The sequence below is a fragment of the Schistocerca americana genome, chromosome 3 (assembly GCF_021461395.2).
Source record: "Schistocerca americana isolate TAMUIC-IGC-003095 chromosome 3, iqSchAmer2.1, whole genome shotgun sequence".
NCBI lineage: Eukaryota > Metazoa > Arthropoda > Insecta > Orthoptera > Acrididae > Schistocerca > Schistocerca americana.
The window spans coordinates 370,112,259-370,137,948 of NC_060121.1; the positions used below are offsets into that span (position 1 = coordinate 370,112,259).

A 25,690-nucleotide genomic window follows, 5' to 3' on the forward strand; every position below is an offset into this window, starting at 1 on the left:
AATTCCATGACCTCCACGCTCTACTGACCTCAACCCTCTTGACTTTCATTTATGGGGGAATTTGAAAGCTCTTGTCTACGCAACCCCGGTACCAAATGTAGAGACTCTTCATGCTCGTATTGTGGACGGCTGTGATACAATACGCCATTCTCCAGGGCTGCATCAGCATATCATGGATTCCATGCGACTGAGGGTGGATGCATATATCGTCACTAACGGAGGACATTTTGAACATCTCCTGTAACAAAGTGTTTGAAGTCACGCTGGTACGTTCTGTTGCTGTGTGTTTCCATTCCATGATTAATGTGAATGGAAGAGAAGTAATAAAATGAGCTCTAACATGGAAAGTAAGCATTTCCGGACACATCTCCACATAACATATTTTCTTTCTTTGTGTGTGAGGAATGTTTCCTGAAAGTTTGGCTGTACCTTTTTGTAACACCCTGTATACTAGCAACCCATTTTACTGTTGTGAGAAATATACTCTCCCAAAAATCTACATTTTTGGGTTTAGTGAAGTACATTTGTTGGTTACTTTTGGGATTGATGGCTATTTCTACAAATGCATGTATTACTATTTAGTAAAATGTACTAGTTATCATTGTTTGTAGAAAACTGCAACACCAAAATTGAAGACAATAACCATTACAAGTGACAAGCAGTTTTCATGGGTGAAGGACCTGAAGCAGTGTGTAGAAGGTGGAGAGCATGATATACTTCTAATTTCAGAAGATAAGATATCAAATGGTGTAGTGGGTGCAGTCAACTGCCTTAGAAAAGAACCTGGAGGGGAGAAAATCAGGTAAGTAGGGAGAACAAATATAAACGAATTTTACTGATGTGGACACTGTGTATTCCAATAACAGAAAATGTTTTCAAAGGAACAACTCCTGAGGAGAACATTAAAATTATCATTTTACTAAGAAACAGCAATTCTTCTGGCTATGATGATGTTTCCTGTGGGGCATTAAAATATTGTACCATCTTGGAAGGACCACTTTTAAGCTTCTTTGTGATCAGTCAGTGACTCAACACAGAGTTGCTTAATGACATATGATCTAGTGATGTCCATTTAGAAAAATGAAGTAAGCAAATAATATCAAATTAGGTACTCATTTTACTGTATCCAAGCTTTCCACAATGTTTCGATGAAGTGGCCTACAATAGATTACTGTGTCATTTTTCAAAATGAAATGTTTTAATTTCTTCTCAGTTAAGCTTTCATACCCAAAAAGGTATGTGACATTAAAAATGAAATTATTTTAGGAATAAGTAACAAAAACTATGTTGATGTACTTGTATTTAGTGATGTTGCCAAAGTCTCCGATTCTGTGGACAATTGACTTCTACTTGGGAGGCTAAAATTTTATGCCTTTAATGGTATCCCTCTTACAAGTGTTCGTATCTATATGACAGAAAGCGGGGTATTCCACCGAAGATGTATACTACAAGACTAAAAGTAAACTGAGAATGAGGGAACATAAAATTTGAGAACATGGAAAGTTTGGTGTTGAGTTTACTTATATTTTCCACTTACATTACCTAACAGTGGTTTAAGAGACAATTAAAAACCTGTGGTATTTTCTGGTGGAACAAGCATAATAATCAATGGTTTAAGCCAGTGGTTTGCTCAAGAGCCAATACTAATATTGTGGGGCAGCATCTCGGGCTGCATATATTCTGATGTTACTATTAATTGGTAACCTACATAAATCAGTATGTTATCAGCCCCCAGTAGACTGACTATAGTGAGGATGCAACTGTTGGCCACCGGCCCCAAAGTACTGTTAAAAGTCTGCACCGTTTGGAACACTGTGTGTCAACTGTTTCAGATTGCTGCCACCCACAGCAGCCCTAAAGTTGTGACACAGTAATTGCTTGACGAAGTGTTGTTTTGTGTGTGTGAGCAGGTTATTAAGTGTTTAATAACAGTAATTGCACTTATATCTAAATGCATTACATAATATGATACATGACCAGAAATGTTTAGTAACTGTTTTGATGTCACTTTTTTCTACAGTATATATATATATATATATATTTTCCTTGCTACAAAGCAGTACCACACTTGAAGATGACTGTCTCTGTAATGCACATTCACTAATCCATGTTATGTGTCAAAATTTATACCATAACAGCTGATCAACATGAGGCAAACTTAGTTTTCAGTACTAGAAGATAAAGTGTAAAACATTTCCCCCTCTCACGTCCTTTAGGTTTACAGTGGCTGCACTACTTACCCCTCTGCTCTGAAGTAAGCGACCAACTTAGCTTGAAGCCAAATTTACAAACAGCAATCAAAATTAAGTACATCTTAAAATATTACTGTCTCTTTAAGTACTTTTATTTGTTATTGAGCGGGTGTCTGCTTGTGTCTGTACATGTGTGGATGGATATGTGTGTGTGTGCGAGTGTATACCCGTCCTTTTTTCCCCCTAAGGTAAGTCTTTCTGCTCCCGGGATTGGAATGACTTCTTACCCTCTCCCTTAAAACCCAAATCCTTTCGTCTTTCCCTCTCCTTCCCTCTTTCCTGATGAGGCAACAGTTTGTTGCGAAAGCTTGAATTTTGTGTGTATGTTTGTGTTTGTTTGTGTGTCTATCGACGTGCCAGCGCTTTCGTTTGGTAAGTCACATCATCTTTGTTTTTAGGTATATTTTTCCCATGTGGAATGTTTCCCTCTATTAATATATACATATATAAAAGCAAAGATGATGTGACTTACCAAACGAAAGTGCTGGCAGGTCGATAGACACACAAACAAACACAAACATACACACAAAAATACACACAATGATGAATTTTGTGTGTATGTTTGTGTTTGTTTGTGTGCCTATCGACCTGCCAGCGCTTTCGTTTGGTAAGTCACATCATCTTTGTTTTTAGATATATTTTTCCCACGTGGAATGTTGCCCTCTATTATATATATATACACACACACTTATAAAATATATATACATATATATACACTTATAAAATATGTACACTTATAAAATATATATACATATATATTCACTTATAAAATATGTACACTTATAAAATAGAGGGAAACATTCCACGCGGGAAAAATATATTTAAAAACAAAGATGATGTGACTTACCATACGAAAGCGCTGGCGGGTCTATAGAAACACAAACAAACACATACATACACACAAAATTATATATATATACACAAAATTCAAGCTTTTGCAACCAACGGTTGCTTCGTCAGGAAAGAGGGAAAGACGAAAGGATCTGGGTTTTAAGGGAGAGGGTAAGGAGTCATTCCAATCCCGGGACCGGAAAGACTTACCTTAGGGGGAAAAAAGGACAGGTATACACTCGTGCGCACACACACACATATCCATCCGCACATACACAGACACAAGCAGATATTTGTAAAGGCAAAAAGTTTGGGCAGAGATGTCAGTCGAGGCGGAAGTACAGAGGCAAAGGTGTTGTTGAAAGACAGGTGAGGTATGAGTGGCGGCAACTTGAAATTAGCGGAGACTGAAGCCTGGTGGGTAACGAGAAGAGAGGATATACTGTAGGGCAAGTTCCCATCTCCGGAGTTCTGACAGGTTGGTGTTAGTGGGAAGTATCCAGATAACCCGGACGGTGTAACACTGTGCCAAGATGTGCTGGCCATGCACCAAGGCATGTTTAGCCACAGGGCGATCCTCATTACCACCAAACACTGTCTGCCAGTGTCCATTCATGCAAATGGACATTTTGTGGCTGGTCATTCCCACATAGAAAGCTTCACAGTGTCGGCAGGTCAGTTGGTAAATCACGTGTCAATGAAACATCTTGCAAAGGACTCTACAAAGATCTTGGAATTCTTACACTCATTTCACAAGATGGACTGTGACTTACACAACTGTGTTACAGGACACAAAGATAATTTCAGTGCACACTTGTCTCTCTGCTATGTTTCAGAGTACACTTGTCTCTCTGCTATGGTTCAGAGTATAGTTGTGTTTTTAGTATAATGGTATGCAGCAAGATCTCAACAACATCCACATTTATTCACATACCCTACAATTTTTAATCAGTATCACTATTAGTTCCCTTCCTACCCCCCCCCCCCCCCCCCCCATGGACCTTGCCGTTTGTGGGGAGGCTTGCGTGCCTCAGCGATACAGATAGCCGTACCGTAGGTACAACCACAATCGAGGGGTATCTGTTGAGAGACCAGACAAATTTGTGGTTCCTGAAGAGGGGCAGCAGCCTTCTCAGTAGTTGCAAGGGCAACAGTCTGGATGATTGACTGATCTGGGCTTGTAACAATAACCAAAACGGCCTTGCTGTGCTGGTACTGCGAACGGCTGAAAGCAAGGGGAAACTACGGCCGTAATTTTTCCCGAGGGCATGCAGCTTTACTGTATGATTAAATGATGATGGTGTCCTCTTGGGTAAAATATTCTGGAGGTAAAATAGTCTCCCATTCGGATCTCCGGGCGGGGACTACTCAAGAGGATGTTGTTATCAGGAGAAAGAAAACTGGCGTTCTACGGATCGGAGCGTGGAATGTCAGATCCCTTAATCGGGCAGGTAGGTTAGAAAATTTAAAAAGGTAAACGGATAGGTTAAAGTTAGATATAGTGGGAATTAGTGAAGTTCGGTCGCAGGAGGAACAAGACTTGTGGTCAGGTGACTACAGGGTAATAAACACAAAATCAAATAGGGGTAATGCAGGAGTAGTTTTAATAATGAATAGGAAAATAGGAATGCAGGTAAGCTACTACAAACAGCATAGTGAACGCATTATTGTGGCCAAGATAGATACGAAGCCCACACCTACTACAGTAGTACAAGTTTATATGCCAACTAGCTCTGCAGATGACGAAGAAATTGAAGAAATGTATGATGAAATAAAAGAAATTATTCAGATAGTGAAGGGAGACGAAAATTCAATAGTCATGGGGGACTGGAACTCGAGTGTAGGAAGAGGGAGAGAAGGAAACGTAGTAGGTGAATATGGATTGGGGCTAAGAAATGAAAGAAGAAGCCGCCTGGTAAAATTTTGCACAGAGCACAACTTAATCATAGCTAACACTTGGTTTAAGAATCATGAAAGAAGGTTGTATACATGGAAGAACCCTGGAGATACTAAAAGGTATCAGATAGATTATATATTGGTAAGACAGAGATTTAGGAACCAGGTTTTAAATTGTAAGACATTTCCAGGGGCAGATGTGGACTCTGACCACAATCTATTGGTTATGATCTGTAGATTAAAACTGAAGAAACTGCAAAAAGGTGGGAATTTAAGGAGATGGGGACTAGATAAACTGAAAGAACCAGGGGTTGTACAGAGTGTCAGGGAGAGCATAAGGGAACAATTGACAGGAATAGGGGAAAGAAATGCAGTAGAAGAAGAATGGGTAGCTTTGAGGGATGAAGTAGTGAAGGCAGCAGAGGATCAAGTAGGTAAAAAGACGAGGGCTAGTAGAAATCCTTGGGTAACAGAAGAAATATTGAATTTAATTGATGAAAGGAGAAAATATAAAAATGCAGTAAATGAAGCAGGCAAAAAGGAATACAAACGTCTCAAAAATGAGATCAACAGGAAGTGCAAAATGGCTAAGCTGGGATGGCTAGAGGACAAATGTAAGGATGTAGAGGCTTATCTCACTAGGGGTAAGATAGATACTGTCTACAGGAAAATTAAAGAGACCTTTGGAGAAAAGAGAACCACTTCTATGAATATCAAGAGCTCAGATGGAAACCCAGTTCTAAGCAAAGAAGGGAAAGCAGAAAGGTGGAAGGAGTATATAGAGGGTCTATACAAGGGCGATGTACTTGAGGACAATATTATGGAAATGGAAGAGGATGTAGATGAAGATGAAATGGGAGATACGATACTGCGTGAAGAGTTTGACAGAGCACTGAAAGGCCTGAGTCAAAACAAGGCCCCCGGAGTAGACAACATTCCATTGGAACTACTGACGGTCTTGGGAGAGCCAGTCCTGACAAAACTCTACCATCTGGTGAGCAAGATGTATGAAACAGGTGAAATACCCTCAGACTTCTAGAAGAATATAATAATTCCAAAACCAAAGAAAGCAGGTGTTGACAGATGTGTAAATTACCGAACAATCAGTTTAAGAAACCAGAGCTGCAAAATACTAACACGAATTCTTTACAGACGAATGGAAAAACTAGTAGAAGCCGACCTCGGGGAGGATCAGTTTGGATTCCGTGGAAATACTGGAACACGTGAGGCAATACTGACCTTACGACTTATCTTAGAAGAAAGATTAAGGAAAGGCAAACCTACGTTTCTAGCATTTGTAGACTTAGAGAAAGCTTTGACAATGTTGACTGGAATACTCTCTTCCAAATTCTAAAGGTGGCACGGGTAAAATACAGGGAGCGAAAGGCTATTTACAATTTGTACAGAAACCAGATGGTAGTTATAAGAGTCGAGGGACATGAAAGGGAAGCAGTGGTTGGAAAGGGAGCAAGACAGGGTTGTAGCCTCTCCCCGATGTTATTCAATCTGTATATTGAGCAAGCAGTAAAGGAAACAAAAGAAAAATTCTGAGTAGGTATTAAAATCCATGAAGAAGAAATAAAAACTTTGAGGTTCGCCGATGACATTGTAATTCTGTCAGAGACAGCAAAGGACTTGGAAGAGCAGTTGAATGGAATGGACAGTGTCTTGAAAGGAGGATATAAGATGAACATCAACAAAAGCAAAACGAGGATAATGGAAGGCAGTTGAATCAAGTCGGGTGATGCTGAGGGAATTAGATTAGGAAATGAGACACTTAAAGTAGTGAAGGAGTTTTGGTATTTGGGGAGCAAAATAGCTGATGATGGTCAAAATAGAGAGGATATAAAATGTAGACTGGCAATGGCAAGGAAAGCGTTTCTGAGGAAGAGAAATTTGTTAACATCGAGTATAGATTCAAGTGGCAGGAAGTCATGTATGAAAGTATTTGTATGGAGCGTAGCCATGTATGGAAGTGAAACGTGGACAATAAATAGTTTGTACAAGAAGAGAATAGAAGCTTTCAAAATGTGGTGCTACAGAAGAATGCTGAAGATTAGATGGGTAGATCACATAACTAATGAGGAAGTATTGAATAGGATTGGGGAGAAGAGAAGTTTGTGGCACAACTGGACCAGAAGAAGGGATCGGTTGGTAGGACATGTTCTGAGGCATCAAGGGATCACTAGTTTAGTATTTGAGAGCAGCGTGGAGGTTAAAAATCATAGAGGGAGACCAAGAGATGAATACACAAAGCAGATTCAGAAGGATGTAGGTTGCAGTAGGTACTGGGAGATGAAGAAGCTTGCACAGGATAGAGTAGCATGGAGAGCTGCATCAAACCAGTCTCAGGACTGAAGACCACAACAACAACAACTATTAGTTCTCCCATTCCTTTCCATTTGCAAATGATATGCAAGAGGACTAACTGCTGATAAGCTTCAATAATTGCCCAGTTTCTCGGATTTTCCCTCCATGGTCATTTCCAAGACAAATATGTGAAAAACTAATATATTCCAGAACATGGAGAAGAAAGGATCTTGCAGAGACATGGCTTAGCCACATCCAGAATGAATTTTTCACTCTGCAGCAGAGTGTGTGCTGATTTGAAACTTCCTGACAGATTGAAACTGTGTGCCAGACCAGGACTTGACCTTGGTCTCCTACCTTTCAAACTTCACAGAAGTTTTCCTGCATAACTCTTGTGGAGTCTGGAAGGTAGGAAATGAGGAAATAGTGGAAGTAAAGATATGAGGACAGGTTGTGGGTCACATTCATGTAGCTCAGTCACTAGAGCATTTGCCTGTGAAAGGCAAAGTTTCCAGATTTGAGCCCCAGTCTGGCACACAATTTTTATCTACCAGAAAGTTTCATATCAGCACACACTCCACTGCAGAGTGAAAAATTCATACTAGAAATGATCCCCCACGACGTGGCTAAACCATGTACTTGCAATAGCCTTACACCCAGGAATGCTAGTTCTGCAAGTTATGCAGGAGAACTTCTGCGAAGTTTGGAAGATTAGAGATGAGGTATTGGTGGAAGTAAAGTTGAGGGGCAGGTCATGAGTAGTGCTTTGGTAGCTCAGTTGTTAGAGAACTTGCCTGCGAAAGGCAAAGGTCCCAGTTTCAATCCTGGTATGGCACACCGTTTTAATCTTTCATAAAGTGTTGAGTAGTATATTAAGTACCTCCTTTCATAATTTTCATTCTTGAAATTTTAAAAGTAAATCTCCCCATGAAACTCACCTCTCTTGTAATGTTTGCCACTGTAGTTTGATCAGCATTTCCAATATGCTCTTGTACTTTCAAAATGAACATGTGATGAAATGTGCTGGTCTGCTTTGGATTGTCTTTATCTTCCTTCTCTCTCTGTCTCTCTCCCCTGCCCCCTCCCTCTCCTCTCTCTCTCTCTCTAATAACATCACTGAAATATGATAGGCTACTACTCACCACATGGAGAGGGTATTGAGTGGCTGGCAATCACATTTAAGGATACACTAAGCTATGAGACAAGTCCTTCCTCACACATAGAGAAAACACACACACACACACACACACACACACACACACACACACACACACATGCACAACTCAAACACAGATGACCACCATTGCTCTGGGCACTCAGGCCTTACTGCAGTGAACAGTAACCTTGGCTAGGATAGAAGCAGATGACACAGGCACTTAGGTAGCCCAGCTGTCTCTTGTGTCACAGTTTTGCAGTGGCCATTCATGTGAACAAACAGCCTGATAGTGGTAATACCAATAAAGAATGCTGCACAGTGTTCAAACTAAGTTGGTAGATCAGGCTGGTTTCACATGTGGCCCTGCCTCTGATGTGGTGGAGTATTGCGAGGATGTATGGAACAGGTCTTACATTTAGATCTGTTACAGGGATGATTGGGAGGAGGTGTGGAACAGGGATGGACAATGATATTCCATAGGTTGGGTGGATGGGCAGAATGCCATTCTGGGAGGGGTGAGGAGGATAGTGGAGTGTTAAAGATATCTCTGCTTTCAAGGCATGGTGAGAGGTAGTCTAAAACCTGGTAGAGAGCACGATCGTAGTTGCTCAACGCCAGCTGTGCTTCCTGCTTACAGCAGTCAGGCTTTAGCACTTCAATATGCCATGTGTACTTGTGAGTTATGTGTTTTGTGTGCGTGTGTGTGTTTGTTTGTTTCTATGCCTGAGAAAAGACTTTGTCTGATATTTTAATATACTTATAAATGTACTTTAAATGTGCCTATCTGCCACTCAATGTCTCCTTTAGGTGGTGAGCACCAAACTATCCTTTTTTGTATTCATATGTAAGTAAGAAAGTGGTAACAGCTGATAGTGAGGAAAGTAGAAGTTTTCATTTGGAAGTAATGGCTTTCCTTCTGCCTGTATTATGTTAAATTTAACTTTGGTGTGTTCAAATAGTTTATATTGAACTAATGATATTTAATTATTAATTCAGCTGCTTCAATTTGTTAATGTATATTTTTGCTCATTAACATAGTTGAAGGTTCCTCTTCCTAACAGGTTCTGTAAGGTATGATGAGTTATTTACTGAATAAGTGAATGAATGAACAAAATGAATCTCACCAAGAAAAAAGATGGAAGATATAATTTTGTTGATGTCACTTAATTATGAAATTATTTGTTTAAAGAAAGCTGATGATCAATTTGGCAATATCTTTGTTACAAGAAATCTGATGATCAATTTGCCAATCTTTTTGTTACATATGTTATTCCATATCACCACAAAACCTGTGTGATTAATAACATTTTGACTCATGTGCTGGTTGCCCAGATATGGTCTTCTAGTGATGGTTCAGTCATATTTGAAAACAGTGTTGTGAAATCCTCCTACTGATAGAGTGACCATTCCTAAAATACTGTAGGCAAGAAAACTCAGACTCAGAGTCTATTTAACACAGTTTTCAAGAAAAAGAGAACTTTCATTGTTTAATAGCCAAAGAATCAACAAATGTGTGCAGTAGGATTCTGTCACTGGCATGTCAGGTAAACCTACCACCCATTGTGACACTGCAGTAGAGAAATTTTGCAAAAAAATATTAAGAAAACTACATCTTGGCCTTTCCTCTGTTTATATTTCTGTGCAGTCCTACAGTGAAATAGTGCAATAAAAATAATTTTGCCAGCAAAGTGACCAGTGCTAAACACATCTAACTGAGAAAGGAAGTGGAGAGGAATGTGAAGAAATTCCCATCAGTGTATAGTTTCTACATCTACATCACTACTCTGCAGTTGACACCTAAGTGTCTGGCAGAGGGTTCTTTGAACATCCTTCAGTCTATTTCTCAACTCTCTAACAGAGCCTGGGGCAAATGAGCACTTAAACCTCTCTGTGTGAAATCTGATTTCTGTTATTTTATTATGATGATCATTTCTCCCTATGTAGGTTGATGACAATAAAATATTTTCGCATTCAGAGGAGAAAGTTGGTGATTAGAATTTCTGCAAAAGATCTTGCTGCAATATGAAAGACCTTTGTTTAAATCATTGCCACACAAACTCACTTTTCATATCCATGACACTTTCTCCCTTATTTTGTGATAATACAAAAGGAGCTACCCCTCTTTGGACATTTTAGATATCCTATATCAATCCTACTTGGTAAGGATCCCATACCATATTAGCAGATGATAAATAAGCATAGTATCAGCAGTTTCTTTAGTAGTTCTGTTGCATCTTGTAATTGTTCTGCCAATAAAAAGCAGTCTTTGGTTTGCCGTCTCCACAACATTACCGATGTCAACTGTTCTTAATTGTAGCTTCTAGTTATTTGGTTGAATTAGCAGCCTTTAAATTTGCGTAGTTTATCATGAAACCAAAATTTAATGCCTTTCTTTTTGTACTCATGTGTGTGATCTCTCACTGTTCCTTATTCAGGGACAGTTGCCACTTTTTGCACCATACAGGTTTTGCATTCTTGACAAAGAGACGTATTGTCTAATGGAAGTTAATAATGCCACCCATTGGTCTAGCAGAACTGAACAACTGGTGGTGGCATGGCTTGTCATAAAATAAATATTGTTAAAAAATGAGCGAGTATAGTCTGATCAGCCATTTCCATTTAAACAAGTTTAACTGTCTTTTTTCAGTACTTGCAGAGTTCATGAATAACTACGTATAATGATCACAGCATTAACAGGAATATGTGGTGGATTTAATAATGCTTACACAGTGTAGTTGCATTAAAACACTCTTTATACCAGTCTGTGGTAACATTAAGTCTTCTTCTGAAGTGTTTCATGCAATGATTTTCAGAGTGAGGTAAACAATGCATGGCTATGAATCAACTATTCGTGTGGTGGTAAAAATAATTGTTCAGAGACATCTAGTGAAAATGTTGGATTCATTGTTGTCATTTCTGACATAATATTGTATCTTAAGAGTTGAAAGTTTCTTATTCATGTATGCAATTGAATTATTTTGTCTGTTGCAGGTGTCTGGTACTTCTTGATTCTGATGTTCCCAAATTCGATCCTAATCTTCCATTCTACAATAATCAACTTGCATTAGGATTGGCAGTGAATGTATATAAAGATCGGTGCTGGGGAAGCTACAGATACACTTTGCAACCACCAGAACCACTTTCAGTAATGACAGAATATGCTTACATGAACATACAGAACCCAGGAAATTTGTCAAGTCTATACTGGGTGCAGGCAGAGCCACCATTGATGAGTAATACAGCGTGAGTTAAAAAATGCATGTTTCTTGTTCAATTTTCATTGTCTTTCTTTCCAGATATCTCTACAGTCACATTTAATGTGAGATGCAGTAGGATAATGCATATTGGTATCATGCTGAAGAACAAACAACATATAATAGCAATGTTTGTAGGAACTTATGTTTTTTGTATGATAGTAATACCATACCTACAAGACGTCTGAAATTACTGAATCTTATTAAACATACATTTGTTGACAACCTATGTAACAGAAACACTCTTATTTTCCTTTATGTGTACCTGGTGAAGTATGCTTGCACATTAATTTAGCACTGAGAACAACAGTGGCCCACTTGATAGAATTATAAAAATTATAGCATTTCTGTTTGCTATCAAAGATCTTTACTTACTCTTAAAATAACTTTGTAATCTGACCCAGAGTGAATACACAATGTTCACCAGCCACTGTGCTGTTCTTTTAAAAAGCTCTTTTAAATTCTGATCCTAATACTGGATCCCCTATCTCTTCTGCGTCAACTCCTGTTTCTTCAACTAGCACTTCACCAGACAAGTCCTGCCTCTCATAGAGCTTTTCAGCGTACTCTGTCCCTGAGTGAATTGTCTTAAGACATCATTTGGATAGGTGTGGAAGGGCATGGTATCAGCACACTGCTCTCCAAGGTGTCATCAGCTTTCCAGACCATGGAATCACTACATCTCATTTAAGTAGTTCCTATTGTCTTCATGAAACAGTGAACTGTATTCCAGCCCTCTCACAAAGACAAAATCCTTGGCATGGTCAGAAATTGAATCTGGGTCCTCTGCATAGAGTCACCATGTTGAGTTTTCATCTATGGAGGTGGACTCACTTACTCAGTGCTTGATTTTTCATGGTATGTGCTGGTACACCATACTGCTATCTCGCCCAGAAAAAAAGTGTTTAAAGAATGACTTAAAACTTCCACTGTACTTATTCCTTTCTAACCAAATATTCCCAAAAGCAATAACATTTGTCCTTCTTGTGTCATAAAAACACTTAAAGAGCAAGAACATTTTATGTCCACAGAGATTAGTGAACACAAATGTTTATTTTCTTTTAATAATGTAATACTACTACTTTGAATATTCAAGAACTTTTTCATGTCATAAAGTGAGTGTGTGTGTGTGTGTGTGTGTGTGTGTGTGTGTGTGTGTGTGTGTGTGTGTGTGTCTGCATGTATGTGTTTCTTGTATACAGAAAATATTACCCAAATGAGAAAATTACAAAATGTATTTTATTTAACAGGGATTTTCCAGAAACTTATTTCTCTGTATATTATTCTGCCCTCAATTTCAAAGACATAATGATGGCAAGTGGAAAACTCCCAATTAATGTTCTCCCAGAAAAATTATCAGAACAGGTAAGTTTTTCATGGAATGAAATTTTTAAGAAGTTTCTTATTTCTGCTTCAAAAAGTAATAAAAATCATATGTGTAAACACATCATGAATCAGATCAACTTGTAATAATTTACCTCTAGTGTGATGCTACAGCAGCATGCAAATCAACTCAGGAAAGATAAAACAAAATTATTGAAAATAACAGATAGAGCTAACAATATGTATGCACTCTCACACACACACACACACACACACACACACACACACACACACACACACACACACACACACACACCTACTGTTGTCTTCCCATGCTTTGTTGTATGATGCCAGCATCCTTTGCAAGTTATTCTACTTTATTTGTTTGTTTTTCCTAGATTTTTCCTCCATTGAGTTATTTTTCCATTGCTTTTTCATTTTTACACTACATTTATTTATTCTGTTGTATTTTGTAATTATGCTTTTCTCCATACAGCACATACCATACGGCATTGCTCCAACCTGTGCCCAAACTACTGTGATGGTGTGGTTAAGTTCTTTGTAGTCACCTTCCCTGTACCAACATTTTTCTTTCCAACTTCTGTGATTACTATTTTTAGAGATGTCCATTCCTTCTTCAACTGAACTTCATACTGAGCTATACATTATTGCAGTATCTATTGCCTCACAAAATTTGAATCATATCTCTTCATTCCTTAGTACTTCCGTATCCCAGTTCTTTGATCCATGGTTCTTCCTCACTAGTCTCTTAAACTTCAGCCTATTCTTCCATCATTACTAAATTGTAGTCTGAGTCTGTGTCTGCCTCTGGTTAGGTATGCCTTACGATCCAATATCTGATTTTGGAATCTCTACCTGATCCTGATGTAGTCTAACTAGAATCTTTGGGCATTTTGTAGTTTAGAAAAATTACAAATAAAAAAAAACTTAATAAAGTTCCATACAATAAATACAAATGCAAACACTATAACAGTGCATTTATTAAAATTAAATACAAACAGTACAAATAAGTTACATTTCTTTTAGAAATGTACCAAAGGCAAAACACTGATTTTTTAAATAACAAGGTTTTTTTTCCTTGCCCTGTCATTTTGCAGACATGTTTACAACGTCTTCATAGACCAGTTTCATTGTGAAGTCTGATTCAGTAGCAAGGACCTCAAGATAACTGAGATGATCTTGTGTTTTTGAAGTCCTTAAATAATTTTTTGTGCATCTTGCAGCAGAAAATGATTTTTCTCTTCAGCAGTTAGTTGCAGGATTATTAAAGTATGTTTGAAGAGATGTATTCTAATTTGCATTAACATTTTCTAAGTTGCAATTTTTTAGCATCATTGTGATATAGTCACAGGTTTTATTAGTCACTCCCCCCCACCCCAAAAAAAGGGAACATCACTGGGTGTGAAATGCTCTTCAACAACCAGGGGTATCAATTTTCGCCTTCCTTTGGTGAAAGTGTTTTTTCTTCTTTTTTATGTTAATTTGGGGTGTAACTTCCTGATTCTTCTACAATTTCACTTGAGCACAGTGTTTCCTGTCTACCGGATTTTTTAAAAAGTCACGGCGCAGACCTTTCTTCAGTGCTTCTTCTTTTTGTTTTATTTTTTCTTTTGCCAGAGATGGTACTGAGCTCCACCTACTCACTTTCTTTCAGTAATTATCTTCAGTGATTATCAAAATATTGCAAAGCAGAACCCAATGACAACAGGGTAGGAATCACATTAAAAGTCACTTCCCATTTGATTTAATGAACTAAAGCAGACTGTATTCAGTCACCTGTGTAAAAATCATCCAGTGTGGACCTGCTACTACTTGCTATTACTGGTGCATGTACAATGTAATAAAGTTAACATAAATGTGATGATAAGTTAATTCATCATTTGCCTGACAGAAGTTGAAAAAATCTCTTTATAAAACACACCCAGAAAGTTTCAAAAATATGTTTCTTTATTATGAACAGGAAAAAAACTATTCTTGAATAACTTTTGTTAAGAGTTTATTAACATAATTAAAGAAACCATGCTGTTGTGGACATACCTTAATGCCATTTCAACCACAATGTAATATAATTAACAAATGAATATTAAATATGTAAGAATCCTCTCTCATAAGTTATAAAAATAACTAATTAACATCACTGTATCGAAGTATTTCTTACCTTGTGAATAGTGTAAAAAATAAACAATACTATGTAACACACTTCTGTATGTATATCAACTAATAATCCACAGTGAATGAGAGATTTAAATTTTTGGAGTGTGAAAGTAGAATGGAAACTGTCCAGCACTGCTAATGTGCATGAATTAATTTTCTCTTGTGAGTGGGAGATTTAAACCGTAGGAACTTGTTTGATGCTCATGGCTTTTATACAGTTTTCCACAAAAATTGCCACCCAAAACCTGCCACTCTGATCAGTTTGCTAGTTTGCCCCTCCCTTGATACAGTTTTGTATATAACTGATTTCCTTGCATAACTTTGTCCTATCCAAGCTTGTGCTCCATCTCAGATGACTTCATTGTTATTCTTATCCAAGCTTGTGCTCCATAACTGATGATTTCATTGTTGATGTAATATTAAACCCTAATCATCCTTTTGTTTACTTCCTGCAAGACAGGAAACTTTCCTGGTATCTAGCAAAACGTCAATAATGTTACTGCTTTGGTGTTAAACCATGGGCTCCTCTCCACCCCATTCTCATAGTCCATTGGCCTGACCACTGAATTTCCCTGCCTGGCTGCAAATCTTCCTTGCACATTGGTTTCTGTCTACTCGAGCTTCATCAGTCTTCACCAATTTAGTATGGCACAAACACAATATCCTGAAATTTAAGTTGATGAACTAACTTCACTCTCTCTGTAAAAATCTCCTGCTTTGCAACTCCTAACTTCTACATCCATTAAAAATCCTCAATACTCTCTCCTAAATCCATTAACCAAAGCCACCATGTCATCCTATTGTGGAAAGTTACTGCACTCTCACTGAATGAATCTCTGCTTGTGTGAAGGAAGGCATTCAAATTAATTCCTAAAGCCTACCCTCCTATATTAAGGACACTAATTTGTTTTCTCCATCAGGTCTCTGTCTTTCCTTTCTCTTCAACACCTGGCACTTGCTTATTACCTTTGATGCTGCTTTCCTCTGTGTCAGCTTCACCAATGCCCATGGTCTTTACACCACAAAACATTACTGCTCGCAACATTGGCTGATTCCAAACTCATCACCTCCTTCATAGTAAACAAGAGCAACAACATCACCACCTAAACTGATTTCTCCTTTGAAGGTACTGAGCAGTGTTTCTAGCCTCTCAGAATCATAAGTCTCTTACTGGTTTCTGATTTATGCATTATGTGGATCTACACATCTCCTTCTTCTTACAGAACCCAACATTTTCTATCCTATTTTCTTTGTTCTGTCCTCCTTATCTTGGCAAGAATTTGACCACCACCTCACTGAATGATCACTAAGAACCTTGGCTCACATCAGACTAACAAACCACCAACAGTGTATGTTGTGTAAAATGTGCATCTTGTTTAGAGAGCCAGAAATGAAGTGTGCTGGCATCTATTTAGTTTTAGTGCCAAACCAGATGATGATGATGTTTGGTTTGTGAGACGCTCAACTGCGCAGTCATAAGTGCCAGTACAAAGTCCCAATTTTCAAACAGTCCAAGTTTTACAGAATCCAGTCTATCACTGTCACAAATGATGGTGATGATAATGATGACATTATGAGGACAACACAAATGCACAGTCCCTGGGCAGAGAAAATCCCAACCTGGCCAGGAATTGAACCCAGAACCCCATGATCCAGAGGTAGCAATGCTATCCACTAGACCACAAGCTGCGAAAGGTGCCAAACCAGATTAGATGCTGTATGCCTTGTTATATTAGGGTTAACAGTCCTATTGCTTTCAGTATCTTTGATTATATGTTCTTAACTTTTCATAACTATGCAGATTTGACTCATTCATGCTTACATGAAGTTGTAGAAAAGAAGAAACTTTTGAATACAACTGACTCCCTCAGGATAGTTTATGTCTATCTTCAAGAGTCTTCCAGTTCATTTCCTTCAGTATCTGTGTGTCACCCTCCAGTGGATTAAGCAAAACTTTGATCATTCATGCTGCCCTTCTCTGTATACATTCAAGATTCCCGGGTACGGGTCGCACATACTTGAGCAATATTCTAGAACCGGTCACACGAGTGATTTGTAAGCAATCTCCTTTGTAGATTGATTGCACTTCCCCAGTATTCTACCAATAAACCAAAGTCTACCATCAGTTTTATCTATGACTGAATCTATGTGTTCATTCCATTTCATATCCCTACAAAGTGTTACACCAAGGTATTTATATGAATTGGTCGATTCCAGCAGTGACTCGTTGATATTACGCTCATAGGATACTAAGTTTTTTTCATTTTGTGAAGTGGACAATTTTACAGTTCTAATCATTTATAGCTAGTTGCCAATGTCTGCACTACTTTGAAATCTTATCAGTATCTGATTGAACATTTGTGAAGCTTCTTTCAGATACTACTTCATTACAGTTAAGTCCATCATCTGCAAAAAGCTTTATTTTATTATTAATATTGTCTGCAAGGTCATTAATATACAACATGAATAACAAGGGCCCCAACACAACTCCCTGGAGCACACCCAAAGCTACTTCTACATCTGACAATGACTCTCCATCCAAGATAACATGTTGTGTCCTCCTTAACCAAAACCTCCTCAATCTAATTACATATTTGACTTGATTCCCCACATGATTGCACTTTTGATAATAAACGTAGATGTGGTACTGAGTCAAATGCTTTTTTGAAATCAAGAAATACAGCATCTACCTGATTGTCTTGATTGAAAGCTTTCAGTATGTCATGTGAGAAAAAGCACAAGTTGGGTTTCAGGTAATCAATGGCTTTGAAATCCATTGCTGGTTGGCATTGAGGAGGTCATTCTGTTCGAGATACCTCATTATGTTTGAGCTCAGAATATGTTCTAAGATTCTACAACAAATCAATGAAAAGAGCATTGAACAGTAGTTTTGTGGATCACTTCCACTACCCTTTTTGTAGATGGGTGTGACCTGTTCTTTTTTCCAAGAACAGAGGGTTTTTTGTTTGAGAGATCTATGAAAGACTGTAGTTAGAAGAGGAGCTAACTAAGCTGCAAATTCAGTATAGAATCTGACAGAGATTCCATTGGGCCCTAGAGCTTTGCTCAATTTTAATAATTTCAGCCATTTCTCAACACCACTGATATTAATTCATCTTTTCAGTGGTATAATGATTAAATTGTGGCAATTATCCTGGGTTTTTGTTTGTAAAGCACCATTTGAAAATTGAGTTTAAGATTTCTGCTGCTTTTGCTTTGCTTCCCAAAATTTCAGCTCCTGTCTCATGCACTAGGGACTGGACATTAACTTTGGTGCCAATAATTGGATTTACATATAACCTGAATTTCTCTGGGTTTTGTGAAAGATTCCTTGACAAAATTCTGCTCTGGTAGTCACTGCAGGCATCACACGTTGATGTCTTGACAGCCAAACGTCTTTCATTCAGCATCTCCCTGTCTATAGCCCTGCAGTTTGTTTTACATCTATTGTGCAGTAATCTTGGTTTCTGTAAAAGTTTCTTTACAGTGACTGAATACCGTGGAGCTTCCCTCTCATTATGAACTGTTCTATTGGGGACATTTCTGTCCAGTCCATGGTCAACTATTCTTTTAAACTTGAGACATAGTTCCTGTACATGCTCCTGCTGTAAGATAAAAGTTTCAAGTTTCTCAATGGATTATGACACTACTGATTTTTTATCTAGTCTACTGAACATATATATCCCTCTTATTGTTTTAGCTGTCCTAAGTATTTTGGAAGTCATTGTTGACACAACCGTCCACATTGTGGTCACTGATACCAGTTTCAATGTTGACATCCTAAAAGAGGTCAGATCTATTTGTTGCCATTTGATCCAATATATTTACATTATTAATTGGGTTTCTAACTATCTGTTCTATGTACACTCCTGGAAATTGAAATAAGAACACCGTGAATTCATTGTCCCAGGAAGGGGAAACTTTATTGACACATTCCTGGGGTCAGATACATCACATGATCACACTGACAGAACCACAGGCACATAGACACAGGCAACAGAGCATGCACAATGTCGGCACTAGTACAGTGTATATCCACCTTTCGCAGCAATGCAGGCTGCTATTCTCCCATGGAGACGATCGTAGAGATGCTGGATGTAGTCCTGTGGAACGGCTTGCCATGCCATTTCCACCTGGCGCCTTAGCTGGACCAGCATTCGTGCTGGACGTGCAGACCGCGTGAGACGACGCTTCATCCAGTCCCAAACATGCTCAATGGGGGACAGATCCGGAGATCTTGCTGGCCAGGGTAGTTGACTTACACCTTCTAGAGCACGTTGGGTGGCACGGGATACATGCGGACATGCATTGTCCTGTTGGAACAGCAAGTTCCCTTGCCGGTCTAGGAATGGTAGAACGATGGGTTCGATGACGGTTTGGATGTACCGTGCACTATTCAGTGTCCCCTCAACGATCACCAGTGGTGTACAGCCAGTGTAGGAGATCGCTCCCCACACCATGATGCCGGGTGTTGGCCCTGTGTGCCTCGGTCGTATGCAGTCCTGATTGTGGCGCTCACCTGCACGGCGCCAAACACGCATATGACCATCATTGGCACCAAGGCAGAAGCGACTCTCATCGCTGAAGACGACACGTCTCCATTCGTCCCTCCATTCACGCCTGTCACGACACCACTGGAGGCGGGCTGCACGATGTTGGGGCGTGAGCGGAAGACAGCCTAACGGTGTGCGGGACCGTAGCCCAGCTTCATGGAGACGGTTGCGAATGGTCCTCGCCGATACCCCAGGAGCAACAGTGTCCCTAATTTGCTGGGAAGTGGCGGTGCGGTCCCCTACGGCACTGCGTAGGATCCTACGGTCTTGGCGTGCATCCGTGCGTCGCTGCGGTCCGGTCCCAGGTCGACGGGCACGTGCACCTTCCGCCGACCACTGGCGACAACATCGATGTACTGTGGAGACCTCACGCCCCACGTGTTGAGCAATTCGGCGGTACGTCCACCCGGCCTCCCGCATGCCCACTATACGCCCTCGCTCAAAGTCCGTCAACTGCACATACGGTTCACATCCACGCTGTCGCGGCATGCTACCAGTGTTAAAGACTGCGATGGAGCTCCGTATGCCACGGCAAACTGGCTGACACTGACGGCGGCGGTGCACAAATGCTGCGCAGCTAGCGCCATTCGACGGCCAACACCGCGGTTCCTGGTGTGTCCTCTGTGCCGTGCGTGTGATCATTGCTTGTACAGCCCTCTCACAGTGTCCGGAGCAAGTATGGTGGGTCTGACGCACCGGTGTCAATGTGTTCTTTTTTCCATTTCCAGGAGTGTAGTTTTCAGAGAAGGCATTTAGTATAGTTTCAGAGAATGTTTTATCTCACCCACCACTAACAAAATCATAATTTTCCCAATTAATTGTTGGATGATTAAAGTCTTCACTGATGATTACTGTATGGTTGGGGAACTTACGTACAAGTGGACTGAGGTTTTCTCTAAAGTTTTTGGTTACATCACTTTGGTGGGTGACAGAAGGAACCAGTAATCATTTTAAGCCCACCTCTGACACTGAGTCTTGCCCAAATAATCTCACTTGTGCTTCAATTTCTACCTTGATGGATTTGAGTTTTTTATCTTCTGTGACAAATACACCACCTCCATTTCACATTTGCCTATCCTTTCAATATACACTTAAAATTTACCCAGAAATGTCACTGCTATCAATTTCAGGTTTCAACCAGCTTTCTGTACCTAGTATTTTGTGAGCTTCACTGCTATTCATTAGCAATTCAAACTATGGCACTTCGTTGTGAATGCTTTGGCAGTTTACCATTAGTATTTGAATACTCTCACCTGTGGGAGGTATTACAATCTTACACTGATACTTCTGGGTTTCCTACAGCTGTTGTTATGTGGATTGAATGGAGAGTTGCCTAATCTAAAAGACCGTCATGTGCACACCACACATAGTCAGCTACCTGAGTAGCAGCCTCTGATATGTATGTTCTCAATCGTATGGTGCAAGTCCAGGAAGTTGCAGCCTAGCTTGTCACAGAACTTTTGAAGTCTCTGGTTCAGCCCTTTCACTGAACTCAGAACCAAAGGGCCATGATCAGTTCTTGGGACAATGCTGCAAGTTATGAGCTTCGTTGAAACTCCATGCTCAACCTTCTCTACCAGTCACTGGAATGACCCAAGAATGACAACAGAACTGAAATGACAGGCATCATTTGTTCCAATGTGCACCACAATCTGCAGCTGGTTGCACCCCATTCCCTCTGTGGCAGCTGGAATAGCCTGTTCAACATGTTGACTGAGGTCCCCTGGCATACACACTGAGTGCACCTGGTGTCCTTTCATAGCCCTTGCTGCCATTTCCCTGAGGGGTACCATCATTTGCCATAAGTTTAAGCTGCTGACAATAAATAGACCCTTTTTTGTTTGCCCCCTCCTGATACGACAAAGCAGGTGACGTGAGCCCCAATGGCTCAGTTTCAGTAAAAGACAGTACCTCAAACTCGTTGGTTAGGGGGATTGGTACAACTCTATGAGTCCTACTTGATCCCCAACCACCCTGTACAGGACACCTAGGTATATCATTGACCTGCCATTCACAGTCAAGTGGATGAGTAATGACAAATTTTGTACTTTCTGGAGAGGAGAAGTTAGTACTTGAAGTGCCTTGGTACTCATATCACAGGTACATGACCCTAGGGAGCTCTTCCAACACACTGATTTGAGCAACTGACAATCATTTGACAGTACTCAGGGTGATTTCCAGCTGCTTATGAATGTCAACCAATTTCTCCAGTGTTCAAGAACAGCATATACAGTGGGGCAAAAATTTTGGCTGGTGCAATGTATTATGAAGCAGTGAACAAATAAGTTTAAATTATGCCCACTGTTTGTCTTTTAATCCATTGAGCTAAAAATTTTCTAATTTCCTAAAGAACTGAAGCAACGCGCAAAACAAGATTTCTATTAATGCAACATGAAAAAACTGTGGTAAAAACTCCTAATTTCATAAAACATTTTGGGGTTGATAGTGAACTCAAAAACAGAGTTAATTAATGATAAGTGCAGAAAATATATAGAGCTATTCCTCTTTAAGGGAAAACTAGATGTAACACAGTATGTTAGTTAGAATATCTGCTACAGTAACTAAACCACAAACACCGATTTGCTACAAATTCCTCATAGATTATGCAAAAGATAATGGTAGCTTCTGGAAGTTCTCAAAAATGCACATTTATTTGTGTTGATATAAAATGAAGTTCAGGGGTAATATATTTTTGGCAGAACTGTGAACCACAAACTCTGATTTGCTATGAAATAAATTATATATCCAAAATGCAGTTCTGTAAGCATCTGAAAATTCTCAAAATAACTTACATCTCATGTAATTGTGCAATGAAATTAGATAATAATTGTTTTGAACAAGGATAGGCCTACTGTTCTCCAAAATTTCAGAAGAGCATAATTAAGTTAAAGCCTACAATTAATGATAACAGCACAAGTTTATCACAGCACTTGTGAATATATGAAATTTTGCAATATATCACCACACAAATGGGTACTGTATTCATCCAAATAGCATTCCTCCATTAACCACAGCAATCAAAACTTCTGTTTCTTCAAATCTGTGAATGGAATGACACTTACAAATCATTTGGATCAGTTTTCAATAAAACACATGTACTTTTTGCATGTAATAGACCTCTTAATAAATGAGCTGTGGACTGTTGGATGGCCGGGAGTAGACTTCACAAATGAGATGTGGACTGTTGGATGGCCGGGAGTAGACTTCACAAGAGAAAAGTCAGTACAATACAAGACTCACAAAGAGACAGTGTGCAATTTTATAGTCATACATCATATTCATTAGTAATTCATTTTTGATACTGTCCCTGGCTTCTCCTCATGGTTGATGGCTGTTGAACAGCTATGAGCAACTCACATGTACCAGGGCATCTTAATTCTGGGTAGCAGGAGGTAAATGCAGTCTTCTGACAGATGGACAGCTCCTGAAAAGCAGTTATATCATCACCAGGCATTTAGTCCACATCTGCATATGACCCATGCAGGATGCAGCACCATCCTGTTCCACAGCAATCATATATATCACTGCTCATGACAAAAGCCTTGGTCTGAGTTTCAAGCAGAATTGTTCAACAGGAAATCTCAGATGTAATTGTCATCCCAGAAGACCAAGGCAGAAGCCTTCAACAAGAAGCCTAAGCAAAGCATTTCTATGCCCTCTTGTAGCCCCATCAAATCTTGCAGTGGATATGTTTTATATTTGATTTCCTAGTTTTCATTTCCAGATCTCCCTATAAATTTATTTGTTAAAAACAGACATTCTATTAGGTGATAGATTTCCCCACATATTTTTGCTAAACAGTCCTCTTTAAAAATTGAATTTCATTTTACCAATTTCTGCTCCAAGGTTAACTCAGCTTCATGTGGGTACAGGCTTTAAGGACATATAATTTACCATTGTGAAGCCTGTACATCCTTTACTCATAATCTGAGGCATATTCAAAAGAATGTGCTGTTTGATCATAAAAATAACTGTAAGTCTGAAGTTATGACCTCTACTGTTATAGGGTGCAATAGTGTATGATGAATTGGTGGAGATCTGTTGGATACCCATTGGGGCATTAGTAAAACCATATTAACAAACCAAACATTTATTGCTTGAATACAACAGTTGCTGCAACACCATCACAGGCCACCGATGGCAGCAAGGCAGTAGAAGTAGGTGGCTAGCCAGGAAGCCAGCAAAATCAGCACATGGCATGTGTTGCTGTGGCAGGGACACAGAGGTGGTCCAAGGGCACAGAGCTGGCAGGACTTCCAATGGGCATCAGCTACTCTGCCAAGTGGAAGTCCAACAACTCTGAATGGGGCTCACCCATCTGATGGCTGAAGAGCAGCTACTCGTGCATGCTCATGCTGGAGGCCACCAAATGACCCGCTGGTAAAATGTGGTATGTCCACCACATCAGGCTTTTCTTGAACAGTGGCACTATGGCTAACAGTGTTCAAATACCAGAACTGAGTTTCCAGTAACACAGAAGCTTGTTGATGCTAGATGAGTGCGTGGTGGACCATCATAGGCCCCTCATCAAAGCTGGCTGATTTCAGACTGAAAATACCTCTGCCAAAAATGAGCAGATGCCTGGTGCACATCTATTGTGCTATGGCACTGGTTCCTTCCAGTCAAACCATGACAGAGCTGTGGCCTGGCCATCAGGAAATCAGGCCAGCCACATAATAAATGCCCCCTCTTTCTGCTGTGTTCATAATGTTGCAACTAAGGTAGACCAGTCTGGAAATGGTGTGAAGAAATTGTCTTGGTGGTGAGGCTGTAATACTTGCTATATCAGTGGACTTCCTTGTTGGAATTCTACGTAGCTGTCATGGCTTGAATCAATTTCCTTGGCTTCTTGCATTACTAAGGAAGGTGTCTTGGTTCAGCTCAGCCATGCCAAGTACATTATTCTGCAGTACAGCATAATATATTCATGAAAAGGAACCAACTTACTGTTGGTTTAAGTTTTCTACAAACTTACTTCATTTTTCTACATTACTACCATTCACTTCCATGCACTTTACATAATGTTACATTACCTTCCTAAGCCTCTGCATAGAAGTTCTCCAATTGGATCCTGAACTAGTTCATAACAATAGTCTTGAATCCCTTGAAACCATCAGATTGCTATCCACCAATCCACTGTTTCCAATACAAGAAGATGCAAGATGAAGTCATCAAAAAGCTACCAACAGGAATACTGAATCTCATACTAGGTACAGGTCACGGTGTATGGACATGCATGGTCATATGGGAGGACTATCTGAGGAGACATTTTTCAAGTGGTGTCAATTTGTATTGCATGGTCAGTTTGGTGAGTATATTGGTGTGAAGATCAGCTGTAGCTGTTGACCCATATTCAATGAAATCAAGCAAAAGAATGCTTTTTTGACACAGAAAATGGTAGTGTTTATTTTTTGACATGAGTAAAATTATTACTTGAAATTTTTGGATCTGGTGAAGCCAAATGATATTTTTGCACTGGCTGTTGTTTAGTTCTGCACTGGTGTAGGATGTCCATGTTTCATCACCCACAACAATATGACAGAAAAATCAATGCCATCTTGTTGACAGAGCTCCAAAAATGCAAGTCTGTTTGACATTCTTTGGTCTTGGTGTTTGTTAGTAAGCATTTCTGGTATCTACATTACACACAGTGTGTGATATCTATGGTTTTCCATGACAGCCGTGTAAATATTGATGTGTCCAACTTGAGGACATTTGTCAGCTGAGCATCCATAATCAATCAGTGATTGGATCACAGTTTTTGGTCAACTTGTTGCATGATTTCACCAGGTTTGGAGCTGAGCATGCCACTCTGTTCTTCATTATGTACATTTGTATGGTCACTTTAAAGTATCAACACTTCTGCCTAAGCTTTCCTTCTTTCATTTATGTAGGCTCATAAACTAGGGTTAACTCAGGAGGGATCTGAGCACCTGTAGA

General features: G+C 39.5%; 1 protein-coding gene across 1 annotated transcript in view; it reads left to right on the forward strand.

Annotated features, from left to right (window-relative positions):
- LOC124606090 (fatty acid synthase-like) overlaps window positions 1-25,690 on the forward strand; it is a 448,407-nt gene that overhangs the window by 302,154 nt on the left and 120,563 nt on the right. Inside the window, exons 20-22 of the mRNA XM_047138055.1 lie at window positions 612-802; window positions 11,437-11,688; window positions 12,950-13,064. Coding sequence (XP_046994011.1) covers window positions 612-802; window positions 11,437-11,688; window positions 12,950-13,064 — 558 coding nt within the window. The remainder of the gene's footprint in view (window positions 1-611; window positions 803-11,436; window positions 11,689-12,949; window positions 13,065-25,690) is intronic.